Source organism: Ipomoea nil, unplaced genomic scaffold, assembly GCF_001879475.1.
Source record: "Ipomoea nil cultivar Tokyo-kokei standard unplaced genomic scaffold, Asagao_1.1 scaffold3169, whole genome shotgun sequence".
NCBI classification, from domain to species: domain Eukaryota; kingdom Viridiplantae; phylum Streptophyta; class Magnoliopsida; order Solanales; family Convolvulaceae; genus Ipomoea; species Ipomoea nil.
Genome location: NW_017619597.1, coordinates 489,506 through 505,129, shown reverse-complemented (window position 1 = coordinate 505,129; position 15,624 = coordinate 489,506). Strand labels below are relative to the sequence as shown.

The 15,624-nt window shown below is 27.8% G+C and overlaps 1 protein-coding gene across 1 annotated transcript; it reads left to right on the top strand.

The window, feature by feature from the left end:
• Window positions 1-13,977: 13,977 nt before the first annotated feature.
• Window positions 13,978-15,599, top strand: LOC109167515 (probable helicase MAGATAMA 3). The gene is made up of 5 exons (XM_019316537.1): window positions 13,978-14,406; window positions 14,507-14,831; window positions 14,901-15,120; window positions 15,257-15,476; window positions 15,576-15,599. Exons 1-5 carry the CDS (start codon window positions 14,263-14,265, stop codon window positions 15,597-15,599), a joined length of 933 nt encoding a protein of 310 aa, XP_019172082.1. The 5' UTR covers window positions 13,978-14,262.
• Window positions 15,600-15,624: the final 25 nt, after the last annotated feature.

Genomic DNA, 15,624 nt, shown 5'->3' with positions numbered 1-15,624 from the left:
GATTTTGCTTACTCAAAAATCTCCATTAGGAATTTTCATTAGTGAGCATAATAATTTAGATGAGAGAAGAAAACTAGGAACAATGTTTTTGCGAATAAAAATTTAAAAGAAAATCAAGTACGAAATGTACGCAAAGTACCAGGCAAATAATTTAGTAATGCGGTGGGGGGTATCAGACATTAGTCCCTCTTACTTAATGAGTCATTGAGTCAGTGTTATTTATTTCTCCACTATCATGTCAAGTCGCGATGTGGAGGCTCGCGAGGGAACCTACAAAAATAAAGTCTTGAGAGATTTGAACTCTTGGAGGAAAAGACAAGAAAGACCTAACCCAACATAGCACAACAATATTGTAAATTTGTAACTAGATAAATTTTGTCCGGTTTTGATCGATTTTTAATTAATAATTAAAATAATTTAAAATTTAAAAACTTGACCTTTTTAGCCTTTCAATTATGACTTTTGTTGCGTTAATCATCAAGAGAACAAGGTTGTAGATTTTTTTGGCTCATCCAGCTTACAATAAGAATAATAGCGACAAAGAGATAATTGTTCCACCTGAGATTAATGATCTTACTTGAGGAGGACGCTATAGGTGTTCCTACCCTGGACACGTAGTTACGCGAGATTAGTGTGTTCCTTTCGGGTTTCCCTTAACCCTTTCGATCCAAAAATTATGACATTTGCGTAAATTTAATCCCTCAACCAATGCAAATTTAATCTCTTCTTTTATTATTGAAGTGACATATTTGGTCTCTCAAAAACTTAATTAGTCACTTTATTAAATACTTCGTAATATATTGGCAATAGATTAATTCATCAAATATGCTATTTTAAAAAATAGACATTCTTTTTGGAAAGTAACAGTGATGACATCAAACCACCCGTCTCGGGGCAGGTAATAAAAAAAAAAAAGGCTGTAACATATGTTTTCATACCTTAAATTTAAATTACATAAAGAAAAAATACTAATGTCAAATAACTTGAAATAAGATTCAGAAGTTTTTAATAATATTACATACACAATAATAATCATGAAAAAAAATATTCTAAAAAAAAATCATGAAAAAAGATTATAAGTGCTTTATTAAATGTAAAATCATCAATAACCGCATCAATCCATTTATAAATAAATAATTATAGTTTATAAAAAATGAATATACAATGTAAAATCAAATAAACTTACAAACAATAACATTGTTATCATAATAAATAATAAATTAATTATTGTTTGGAGATGTATAATACATTCTCAAGTTAGCTCTGCGCATACATTATTTGAAAGAAGATACCAATATTCAAAATGCTCAACTGAATGATCACGAGGTTATTGTTTGTAGATAATAGAGTTAATTACCAAAATGGTCCCTTGACTATAGTGAAATTATCAATTTGGTCCTTGACTATTTTTTTGACCAATTAAGTCTTCAATTTTAAAAATTTTAACCAATTTGGTCCTTGACTATTTTTTGACCAATTAAGTCCTCAACTTTAAAATTTTTAACCAATTTGGTCCTCCGTTAGTTTTTCCGTTAGACTTCCGTTAACTTGGGACCAAATTGGTAATTTTGATATAGTCAAGGGACCATTTCAGTAATTAACTTTAGGTGTATGCAATTCGATTCGGTTTTCCTGAACTAAACGGTACCAAACATTAAAGTAATTACCCGTACCGAACAATTCGGTTAAAAATTGATTGGAAATACCCTTTGATTTTATTTAAAATTTAAAATATAATAATAATAATAACAATAATAATAATAATAATAATAATAATAATAATAATAAAGAAGTAAATCCAAGTCCCTTGATGCCTCATTTACCGTTCAACCGAACTGTATTCCCTTTATTATTATTATTATTATTATTATTATTATTATTATTATTATTATTATTATTATTATTATTATTTCTAATCATTTTTTAAATACGATGATTAAAATTTTACTATTTTAAGAAACTAGTATTTGCACCCGTGCGATGCACGGAATTGATTTGTTGTAATATATTAAGAATATATGAATCGATATATAATTATTTAAATTAGAACATCAAATATTATATAGTGCAATTAAATATATGGTTTGGATCGTTTATATATTTTGATGGTATCATTGCTTGAATTTGTGCAAATAATTGCTCAAATTAATAGCTAATGTCTAGATGTACGCATACGGTGCTATAACTTTGAAGATTTTATTTATCATTGTTTAGAATTTTCATAAATTAGTAAAATGTGCTCGTTCTCTAACAACTCAGTTATAGAAATGAATTGGTATCCTTATTCATTTGTATGGAAGATATATTTTTTTGTCCAGATATATAACAATTTTTTCATTTAAAAAAAAAAAAACTTAATATCACCGATTATATTTACACATTATTGAAACCTCTTTGTAGACGACATTGGTAGTGACAACACAATCCTATTCATCTTCGTCTAGAGCTAACACCTTCAATCCATCAGGACGGATTACTTGGATTAAAATATATAATGGTAGAATATTACTCGATTAGTTATCCTTTTATATTTTCAATCAATTAGTGATATCGGATTCATTTTCAGCCAATTATTCTTTTTTATTTTCAGTCAATTAATCAATTAGAATATCAAATGTAGTGATATTTTTACCTAATTTTCGTTCCATTTTTAATTGATGATGTAGAATTGTAGATATTATTATTAAAATATTTCCGTTTCATTTTTAATTCACCTTTACTATTGTTTAAAATATGCATTTACTATTGATAATGTAGAATATTATTATTGAAATATTTTTCTCCAATTTTTAATTTTCATTCCATTTTTAATTAAAATGCAATGATCTGGTCATTTTTTTAGTCAATTATGGAGCATTTTTTTATTTGCAGTCAATTATTAATATTCATTTCCTTTTAAAATTTTCAGTCAATTAGTAATATTAGATTTATTTTTAGTCAATTATTTTTTTTATTTTCAGTCAATTAGAATATAGATGTATTAATATTTTTACCTAATTTCCGTTACATTTAAATTTGATGATGTAGAATATTATTAATGAAATATTTTCGTTCCATTTTTAATTTACATTTACTATTTTTAAAAATATGCATTTACTCCTTCATGATGTGAAATATTATTATTGAAATATTTTCTTTCTATTTTTAATATTCATTTACTTCTAAACAAAAAAAAAAAAAAACAAAAAAACAAAAAAACAAAAAAAAAAACAAAAAACTTTGGACTTCTCACTCCTTGCCCACATTGATGGCAAGCAATTATGTTTGTAAACATTTTCAAGAGCTCATTTTTCCAAACATTTTCAATATGAGATTAAAATGATCCCACATCATTCTTCTTATTTTTCTAATTTTAATTTTATTTTGTATATCGTTTTGTTTGGATGATTATGATGATGATGATTATTATTATTATTATTATTATTATTGACAATTTTAAAAAATTGAGATTGAAAAATTCACCAAAATTTTAACAAATTCGTCATTTTAACAATTTATCTTTAATCAAAACACCAAAAATATTATTTAATAACTTAATAATTTGCTCTAAACTGCTAAAAACTAAAACAATACATACATTTTGGGTTAATCTTTCCCAACCCACTAATAATTAATAAATAATAAATAATGAATAAATAAATAAAAACTAAAATAAGAAGACAAATCTAAGGTTTCTTAAATAAGAACCTTTTAATTTCTCAATACTTGCGACATTGATGGACAAACAATTATGTTTGTACCTCTTATATAGAGGAGTTCAAGAGCTTATCTTTTCAAACATTTTCTATGTGGGATCAAAATAATCTCATATCATTTACAAAGGGACGGGCTCCCCTTTGTCTTTTTTTTTTTTCTTTTTTTTTTGTTAATTTTAATTTTATTTGGATTATTATTATTATTATTATTATTATTATTATTATTGTTGTTGTTGTTGTTGTTGTTGTTGTTGTTGTTGTTGTTGTCGTCGTCGTCGTGTTGTTGTAATTTGATTATTTGGCAAATTCGACAAAATTTTAACAAATTCAAATGTTTAACATTTTATATTTAATCAAAACACCAAACATATTATTTAATAACTTAGCAATTTGCTCCAAACTGCTAAAAACTAAACCAATACATCTACATTTTGGGTTAATCTTTCCCAAACCCCCTAATAATTTTTTTTTTTTAAAAAAAACTAAAATAAGAAGCCACTAAGATAAGGTTTATTAAATAAGAGTCTTTTGACTCGTTGGGCTTCAATAGGTGAACATATATTATATGTAACAGGTCAATCGAATAGTTATGTTGTGGAACCGTGTCCACCTTGCAAGGTGGACACAATTCTATGTTAATAATTAATGAATTATATGTTCATAATTATAAAGCTATATATTCATAATTTTTGAACTTCATATTCATAATTATTGAACTCTATATTCACAATTACAAAACTATATGTTCATAATTACTTAATTATATATTCATAATTATAAAGTTATATATTCATAATTTTTGAACTTCATATTCACAATTATTGAATCTCTATATTCATAATTATATAACTATATGTTCATAATTATAGAACTATATATTCATAATTATGAACAATTTTGGAACCGTGTCTACCATGCAAGGTGGACATAGTTTCACATCATAATTTGTCGGGTCAATAGTCTCAAAAATAAAACATGAGCATTTGGACTTCTCAATACTTGCCCACATTGATGGTCAAACATTTATGTTTGTAAGAGGAGCTCAAGAACTCCTCTTTCCAAACATTTTCAATGTGGGATGAGGAGCTCAAGAACTCATCTTTCCAAACATTTTCAATGTGGGATCAAAATGATCTAGCATTATTTACAAATGGAGCCCGTGGATCCCTTTTGTCTTCTTTTTATTATTTTTAATTTTAAATTTAATTTTATTTTGTATATTGTTTTGTTTGGATTATTATTATTATTATTATTATTATTATTATTATTATTATTATTATTATTATTATTATTATTATTATTATTATTATTATTATTATTATTTGTAATTTGATTATTGATAAATTCGCCAAAATTATAATAAATTTGTCATTTTAACATTTTAACTTTAATCAAAACATCAAAATATCAAAATCAAAATATATTATATAATAACTCAATAATTTGCTCCAAACAGCTAAAAACTAATACAACACATACATTTTGGGTTAATCTTCCACAACCCCTACTAATAATAAATAAATAAAAACTAAAATAAGAAGACAAAGTTAAAGCTTCTTAAATAAGAACCTTTTGACTTCTCAATACTTGACCACATTGATGGGCAAGCAATTATGTTTATAAGAGTCTCATTGCTCCTCTTATATAGATGAGCTCTCTCTTTTCAAACATTTTAAATGTGGGATCAAAATGATCCCACATCATTTACAAAGGGTGCCGGTGGCTCGCCTTTGTCTTTTTTTTTTTTTTTTGGTTAATTTTAATTTTATTTTGTATATAGTTTTTTTTTTTTTGGATTATTATTATTATTATTGTTGTTGTTGTTGTTGTAATCTGATTATTTGGCAAATTCGTCAAAATTTTAATAAACTCGTCTGTTTAACATTTTATATTTAATCAAAACACCAAAAATATTATTTAATAACTTAGCAATTTGCTCCAAACTGCTAAAAACTAAAACAACTCATATACATTTTGGGTTAATCTTTCTCAAACCCCGTAATAAATTTTAAAAAAATTAAAAAAAAAAAAACTAAAATAAGAAGCCATTAAGATAAGGTTTCTTAAATAAGAGCCTTTTGACACGTTGGGTTTCAATAGGTTGAGGAAGTTTACATGTTACAGGGTCAATCGAATAGTTATGTTGTGGAACCGTGTCCACCTTGCAAGGTGGATACAGTTCTATGTTTATAATTACTAAACTATATGTTCATTATTATAAAGCTATATATTCATAATTTTTGAACTTCATATTCATAAGTACGTATTGAACTCTATATTTATAATTACAGAACTCTAAATTCATAGTTACTGAACTATATGTTCATAATTATAAAGATTTATATGCATAATTTTTAACTTCATATTCACAATTATTGAATCTCTATATTCATGATTACATAACTATATGTTCATAATTATGTTCACAACACTATGTTTATAATTATAGAACTATATGTTCATAATTTTTTGAATTATATATTAATAATTATGAACAATTTTTGAACTGTGTCTACATTTCAAGGTGGACACATATCCACAGCATAATTTGTCAGGTTAATAGTACTAAAATAAAAAAATAAAAAAATAAAAAAATAAAGTCTTTGGACTTCTCATACTTGCCCATATTGATGGGCAAGCAATTATATGTTTGTAAATGCCCCTCTTATATAGAGGAGTTTAAGAGCTCATCTTTCTAAACATTTTCAATGTGGAATCAAAATGATCTCACATCATTTACAAAGGGAAGCCACCTTTGTCTTCTTCCTTTTTTTTTTTTTTTTTTTTTTTTTTTTTTAATTTTAAATTTATTTTGTATATAGTTTTGTTTGGATTATTAAATTTGTTGTTATTGTTATTATTATTATTGTTATTGTTATTGTTATTGTTATTATTTTAATTTTATTTTTATTTTTTTATTATTACATTATTACATAGGATTTTTATTATACTTGAACAATAATATTATCAATTATATTATTATATTATAGAATATAATACCATACATAATGTTACCAATTATGCAATATTACCAATTAATAGATTTTTTTTTTAATTTCCATTAGACATTTACTTACCAAATAAGCTTTACTACAAAAGTTTGGGCGGGAAAATGAAATTGGATGATTTTGTTGTTTTTTTTTTTGAAAAGGGATGATTTTGTTTTTATATAATAATAATAATAATAATAATAATAATAATAATAATAATAATAATAATAATAATAATAATATATAATATATAATATATATAGATTAATTATTACCATAATACTTAATTTATAATTCTGATTTTAAAATTCTTCTTATTATTATTAACATTAACATTTGATTAGTTTTATAAAAAAATGTAAATTTTAAAATTTGTATGAATAAATTTAAACTCTAATCCGACGCATTTCCTTATATGATTGTATAATTCATTTTATATACACATAATATTTATTAAAATTAAAATAGGAAAATTCTATAATATAATTTCATTAATTATAATTTATATTGATAGATTTATAATTAAAAAGTTACATTTAAAAATTTAAAAAGTTGCATTTAAATTTTGCATGATTATTATAGTGCATAAGTGTATGTATGATTAGAAATATTCATGTTTTGTTAATTTAATAATTTCATTTCTTTAATTATATTTTATATTTTATTAATTGTAATTTAACTAAATTGTCACAAATATTTCTAGGGAAGAAATCTTATATTTCTCAATTTCTTTAATTATATTAATTATAATTACCAAATATTGTGACAATTACCATAATAATTTCATTAATTATATTACTTATATTAATTATAATATTTGTAATAATATCTTCCGAAATTTAAATACATTACCATAATAATCACACAAAATAATGAAAGAAAAATTATCAAAATAATTATCTTTAATAAAAATAAGGAAATTATATTAAAAATTAATTATATATTAAGATAGGTATAATTTTTTTCATGCCAATATATTATACATTAAGTATAAAAATATATATGTATATAAATTACCATAATAATTACACCGAAAAAGGTAACAATATATAATTATTAGGTAATAATATTAATAATTAATTATTAAGGTAAGTATAACTTATTTTGTACTAATAATATTATCCATTATATATATATATATATATATATATATATATATATATATAATTTTATATTGATAACCATAGTCTATGTATATACTTTAAGAAAATATTCATTATTAAAGATTAAAGATGAGATATAATTTAAAAAGTAAGTTATTTATTAGATTACCTAATATAATTGTCTTACTAATTGATTCAATGCTACTATGTATAATTCATATATTTGAAAACTTTTTAAATCGAAATATCCATTAATTGCCTTAATAATTAAAATAATTGTTAGTCAATCAATATTCAATAGTACTAAAAGTATTATTTGAATTTGGAATAAGGGTCAAATAGGCCATCGAACTGTATACGATAAAACAATTAGGCCATTGAACTTAAAAAATCAACAATTAGGTCCCTAAACTAATCAATTTCAAACAATTCTTTCAATTTGAAGGTTTCCAACAGGTCAACAGGTCATCTCCCAAATTAATTATTTTTTTAAAATATAAATTTTTAAAATTAATTATTTTTAAATTAAATTTAAAAAAAAAAAACTGGAATCCAGCCGGAGACGGAACCAGTTTTTTTTTTTTTATATATATATAATTTAAATAATTAATTTTTAAAATTTAAATTTTAAAAAATAATTAATTTGGAAGGATGACCTGTTGACCTGTTGGAAACCTTCTAATTGAAAGAATTGTTTGAAATTGATTAGTTTAGGGACCCAATTGTTGATTTTTTAAGTTCAGTGGCCTAATTGTTTTATTATGTACAGTTCGATGGCCTATTTGACCCTTATTCCTTTGAATTTTTATACATAAGATATAATATTATTAAATCAAAATAATTAAAAATAATGTGTCCATATTACAAAAAATTTTATAATAGTAATTTTTATTGCATAATAGAATTTGACAATTATTAAACATTGTTTATGGTAATTATTGTATGACTTTTAATACTAAAATTATTAGGTAGAATTTTTATAATTAAGGTATAATATTCTTAAGGTAAAATATTGCTTATATATGGTTTACCCGTATTAACCATCACTATATTAAATTAATAAATAATTCTTTTAATATAATATATTATTAAATCTAAACATATGATTAATATTTATTCAATATTATTACGGAAGTATTACAATTATAAATTTTACTCCGTATTAAATTTTAAATGGCTTAGCATATCGAAGCAAACATGGTAAGTCAATAACATTATTTTACATTAGTAAAGTGATTTTATATCAAGAAATGTCAGATGAAGAATAAAATCAAAATAATACTCTATTGAAAAAAAAGTCACAGTACTTAATCATTTTTTTCCTAAAAAAAAAAAAATTTAAATGGCAAGAAAAACGTCTTGAAGGGAAAGACAAACTACTCTCTTATTACAAAAAATGTACACTTTAAAAACGGAGAAATTGAATCGAAACAAAGTCCAATGCTTTGATATATTGACAACTAAAAAATGCTTTTAATTTCATTTTGGTTTTTATTGTATTCTTTGTATGGTTCCCTCTATAAGTCTATATATATTTACATATACACATAATTCGTCCCTCGATCATAAAACTTTATCATCTTGATGAGCAAGGAACTCTTTTGCTTCCCGATCAATCTTTCTAGATCTGTATCTTCTCCACAAAAAAAAAAAAAAAAAAAAAAAAGACAAAAAAAAATATATCAACATTTTTTCTTATGAACCACTTTTGTTGTTTAAAAACCATAAAATACAAAAAAAATAAAAACAAAACAAAACCCAAAAAGAAGAAAAAATAAAAGAAACTAAGATGATGAAAACCTCACCAATGTAAATCACGTATCAACCTCAACTATGGAAGATCACATGATGATTAGAAGTCTATTGCTTCCCGGTCAATCTTTCTAGATCCGTATAGTATCTTCTCCACAAAAATAGACCAAAAAAAAAGAATATATCAACATTTTTTCTTACGAACCACTTTTGTTGTTTAAAAATAAAAAAATACAAAAAAAAAATAATAAAAACAAAACAAAACCCAAAAAGAAGAAAAAATAAAAGAAACTAAGATAATGAAAACCTCACCAGTGCAAATCACGTATCAACCTCAACTGTGGAAGATCACAGGATGATTAGAAGTCTATTGCTTCCCGATCAATCTTTCTAGATCCGTATCTTCTCTACAAAAATAGACAAAAAAAAAAAAGAATATATCAACATTTTTTCTTACGAACCACTTTTGTTGTTTAAAAATCAGAAAATACAAAAGAATAAAAACAAAATAAAACCCAAAAAGAAGAAAAAATTAAAGAAACTAAGATAATTTAAACTTCACCAGTGCAAATCACATATCAACCTCAACTGTGGAAGATCACAGGATGATTAGCAAAAATCAATAAAATAATTAACCTTAGTTGGGGTTGTGTATGGTCATATAAGGTGTATTTATACATAATGGATGAGATCAAAAGGGTCTAGTATTGAAATTATAAAATGGTAAGAGATCTCAAGAAAGGTAAAATCTTTAATATTATTAAAATGCCATATTTGTCTAAATATTTGATATTACAAAAATGCCTCTAAGTTTTGGGGGGAAAACTTGGCTAGGAGGATTTTACTTTTATATATATATAGATTGTGAAATATAATTTGAACTATAACTTGTAATTATTTGCATTTATCATTTTTTGGCATAAATTTTCGCGCATCGCGTGTACAAAATGCTAATATTATATATAAATATTATAATAAATTAATAATTTCAACTCTTCAAGTTCTCAGACCTTAACTCTAATTCGCAAGTCGCAACATTTGATGTTTTAATAATTCTTATTTTTCAAATATTAACTATGTAGATAGATGATTCTTCATCTTGTCATCAACAAAACACTTCAAGTGGCATTCCAAGTGAGCCAACTGAACAAGCGGCAGGCAAAAAAAAGAACGTTCAAATAGTGGATTTCCACCAAAACTGAATCGAATTGAAACCGAACATTTTCAAACCAAACCGAACTCTATAGTTAAATCGAATGGTTTAATTTTTTTAAAACCGAAAAACGAAAACTCAAATTGAAACCAATCATTCTATTCTTTCTTACCAAATAATGTAATCTAAATTCCACTTTATTCATTTTTTACGGAATTATAATTCATTTCATCTTTAATTCCATCTTCAACCAAACGCCGGGTAATATAATTTGTCGTGAAGCGAGTTTTGCTAAGAAATTGTGAAGGGTAATTAGTGCGTGTGGAAACAGATGGCGCTATTTCACTTGCCCCAAAAAGTTAAATCATCAACCCTAAAGGTCCCACACTCCGATCTGACAGAGCATGTGAGAGTATGTAAATCACGGTGACTTAATAATTCAGTAAACAGAGTTAAATACCGGTGCACACAAGAAATCTGATGTCGCTATTTCATTGTATTTATTCCTCAACGACTATGAAATCTAAGCTACATAGAGTAACGGCCTCACTATGTTCAATTCTTGTCGTGCAAGTTTCTGAGCTCATTATTATTTACTTATTTTTGATGAGAGTGAATTCCATTTTTGGTCCTACTGTTATAGGGGCGTTTTCAATTTCAGTCTACTTTAATTGTTTTTGTCACTTTACAACCACTGTTATTGAATGTGTTCCACTTTTAGTCTACCGCTAATATTTCCGTCAAGAGACCGTATAATCAAAGTGTATTTTGGTCTTTTTTATGTTTGTCTCTTCTCTTTTAATTCAGGCGCTTTGTCCCCCTCCTCCGATATTCGAAGATGGCTCTTCGAACAACGAGAATGGGAATCCAAGGCTACATCGTCTCATTCGTTCCAACATGGGCCGGCGAGGTTTCTTAGGTTTTAGGTTTAATGTTCTCATTTCTTTAGTCAAACATAGTCTTGGATGAGAAGAAAGATCAAAATACCCCTAGATTACACGGCCTCTTGATGGAAATACTAACGGTAAGACTAAAAGTGAAACACATTCAATAATAGTGGTTATAAAGTGGCAAAAAAAATTAAAGTAGACTAAAATTGGAAACGCCCCTATAACCGTATGACCAAAAATGGAATTCACTCTTTTGATGACATACAAAAATTTGTATCTACTATAAAAGAATGTTCACTCATAAATTTTATTCATGTGTACTAAAATGTAAACATTTATGAAAAATAAATAGTATTAAAAAATCAAGTGTGATGCGCAGTAAATATGGTAAAATGTGAGCATGGAGTATTAAAAAAAGTTCAGTTTGCATTCAAAAAAAAAAAAAAAAAAAAAAAAAAGTTCAGTTTACTTTTCAAATTCAAACTTACCACCGAAGGCCTATAAGCATGCATCATCTTTGGAATTGTAGACTCGTCGTCAACCTGTCCTGAGCTGAGGGCCTGAGCCCATTCTTTAATACCACTTTTCTTGCTCTTCCTCGACGTTGTTTCTGCAATCCGTACGGGGGGTTTCCTTTTCTAAGTCACTGCCGTTTTGCTTTCATTATATTACAGAGCTAAAGTTGCTTGAAGTGTGAGTACAATCTTTTGCCATTTTGTAATGCACTATCGTTTCCTTATACTTGGGGCCTTGGGGGTTTTCCAAAGAAGAGGGATTGGAAACCGAAAAGAACTGAGCTTTATGTGTATGGTGTGTCTGGGTAAGATTTGAATATTTGATTTGATCATCCAGGAACGATGAAAATTGCAAAGAAGAAACAACGTCCAGTGCACGGGTTGATCGATGCAGTGTTTTCTTGGTCTTTAGAAGACGTTATGAACAAGAATTTGTACACAAACAAGGTTTGATTCTTGATTTGTCTTCTTTAAACTCATGCATACCTCTCAGTCTAAAACGGTAGCGTTTACTGCTTTATTTGTACTTTTTTTGAAAAGCTTTATTTGTACTTTATGATCTGTTTTATGTCATTTTCTTGAGTGTTTATAGAGCTTGTCAGATTGCATTCATTCACATGACTAAATACTTTATATAAAATTGTGGGTTTTTTTTTTTCTATTTAGTTTCTTGATGTCACGTTTGATTTAAATTCTGTGTTTGATTCTCATTTATAAATTCTTGATCTTCCTCATGCTGGTAAGGTACTTTAAATTTGCTTTGATATCATAATGTTCATTTGCAGCTGTAAGTAATGATATGAACTAATGAACCCCCTTTTAGGTTAAAGAAATCCCAGATACCTTCATGTCCACGGATCATTACCTCGACTCATTCATCAATCCACTTCTTGAAGAAACACATGCTGATTTGTACTCAAACATGATGAATTCACTCCAAAATGCCCCATCTCGTGAGGTCTTAGACGTGAAAATGTCAATGGATTTCAATCCTCCTAAAGATTTGTTATACAATATTCTCTTGAAGAAAACTAGAGAGGGTGATGATGGTGAGAGTAAAAAAGCTATGAACCCGAGCCTTGGGATCTAATTGCATTCTCCGATGTGAAGCCTAAGAGTGTTGAGGATTTGAACAGACCGAAGATGTCCTATGTCATAGCTGTAGTCCAGGGCAGGAAAGGTGATGGTTCAGCAAGGTTTCCAATCTTGTCATCAAGGCGTGTTACCTTCAAGAAAAAAATGAAGGGAGGCAGAGAGGGGGATAATCTTTTTGTTGTTTATCTTACTAATTTGACAACAAATATTCGCATATGGAAATCTTTGAATATGGGCAATCAATATGCTAACTTAAAGATTATCAAAACAGTGTTGCAAATTGATCCCAAAGTAAGATATACTTCCTTTCTATTGTTTTATTTTTTGCTTAGTTTCTCTTTGAAGTGTAAATGAAAGTTCAAACATGTCCTGCAGGATGAAGGAGATTGTGGCCTCTGCATCTATAGAGGAACTCAAGCTACTACTTTATTGAACGCCAAGGCAGCCATACAAATACAATCCTTTGGATTACAAATACAAGGGAAATAAGCAGCATTTGAAGAAGTTGATAGTTCAGACCATAAAGGAAAACAAGAGGAAAAAGATGAAAGATGAATCTTCTCAAAAGAAAAATTTGTTAGGATATAATGACAAAGTGGCCAAATGTCAAAGAGGAAAGGATCGCATTGGGGAGGTAACAATTTGGACATTTGAGGAGTTTGTTTTGAAGAAGTATAAATCTTTAGCGGAGCAATTAGACTTTTGTATGACAACGTTGTACGCTCATTTGCCTACTTCCTACATCCCCCGAGATGTAGCGAAGAAGATGGTTAGAGCACTTAATTTGCTTTAAACTCTAGGGGGACTGTTGAAAACTGTTGCTGAGATACCTGGAGGACTGAGAGATGGCCTTAAGGAGATTGAAGTTTCTTTGTCTAAGTGGAAGAAGAAGCACATTCATGAATTGCAGATAACAAAGTCAGTATGTGTTGTAGTATTAAAACTTCTTCGTGGCAGCATTACACTCCCAAATTTTGCTGAGAAGTATCAAATTCGGAGCTTTTGTTTGAAAAGTGCAGTCTTGCTTTTCTCTACTGTCTCGAGTTCATCCAAACTGCACTCTCAAGGGATGACACCAATAGAGGTGTTGGTAATTGATGAAGCTGCTCAGCTTAAAGAATGCGAATCCACTATTCCTTTGCAGCTACCCGGTCTTTGCAACGCTATACTAATTGGAGACGAGAAACAATTGCCAGCAATGGTTCAGAGCAAGGTTTTGAAAATAGTCTTGCCACTTAGATTTTTTTTTTTTTTTTTTTTTTTTTTTTTTTTTTAAGTAAGCAGCTAATTAATGTATGTTATGTTTTCCACAGATTTGCGAGAAGGCTGATTTTGGGAGGAGCTTGTTTGAGAGGCTGGTTAAATTAGGACACAGAAAGCACCTCCTCAACATTCAATACAGAATGCATCCCTCAATTAGTTTGTTCCCAAATAAGAAGTTCTATGATGAGAAGGTCATGAATGGTCCAAATGTGATGAAAATAGGATACGAGAAGCGATTCCTCAGAGGAAACATGTATGGATCTTTTTCTTTCATCAACGTAAGCCAAGGAAAGGAGGAGCGTAATGGCAAAAGGAGTAGTAAAAACATTGCAGAAGTTTTTGCAGTAGCTGAGATTGTTGCTATGCTGTATAGAGGTAATTCCTCATCTCATCTATTTCTTAGTTTTATCTTACTGATTTTCTTTCGTTCAATGATGATGGTAGAATCTCTAGCTTCAAAACAACGACTTCGCGTTGGCTGCATTTCACCATATAAGGCTCAGGTTTTTGCAATTCAAGAAAAGCTTGGCAAGAAATACAGCACAGATGAGGACAGCAAGTTCTCTGTGAATGTTCAGTCTGTGGATGGGTTTCAAGGCGGAGAAGCAGACGTGATCATCATATCTACAGTGCGGTCTAATGCAAGGGGAACCGTGGGCTTCTTGTCCAACTTTCAGCGAACAAATGTGGCTCACTCGAGCTAGGTAGGTAACAGTCCTACCATGTTGTAGATTCATCTGACTGACAGAACTGTTAATGAAACATCATTATTTTTGTGTGTTCAATGTTGTGTTCCCCAGATACTGCCTTTGGGTATTAGGCAACAGTGAGACCTTGATCGGTAGTGGTTCAGTTTGGAGGGACTTAGTAATGAATTCTAAGGCGCGCGGTTGCTACTACGATGCCTGCAGTGACAAGAACCTGGAACAAGCAATTGCAGATTCATCTGATGACTTAACAACTAATCTTTCTGCATTGAGCCTTAGGGATGAATCTGGATTTTCTTCCGAATCCTTTTTGGTCAGCAGCTTTAATTTATATATAAACTTCACTTTTTAGTTTACATTGTTGTTGAAACATGTTATTCAGAAACTTGCATGTTACTGTCATGTTTATCAGAAATGGGAGGACCTTCTCACTTAGAGCTTGGGTTTCACTTAAACGAGGA

Bases quoted from the DNA above. Each gene is read 5' to 3' on its own strand.
- LOC109167515 (XM_019316537.1), top strand. From the start codon at position 14,263: ATGACACCAATAGAGGTGTTGGTAATTGATGAAGCTGCTCAGCTTAAA. The intron at 14,407-14,506 runs GTTTTGAAAATA...TGTTTTCCACAG, and splicing joins CAGCAATGGTTCAGAGCAAG to ATTTGCGAGAAGGCTGATTT. The intron at 15,121-15,256 runs GTCCAACTTTCA...TGTGTTCCCCAG, and splicing joins AGGGGAACCGTGGGCTTCTT to ATACTGCCTTTGGGTATTAG.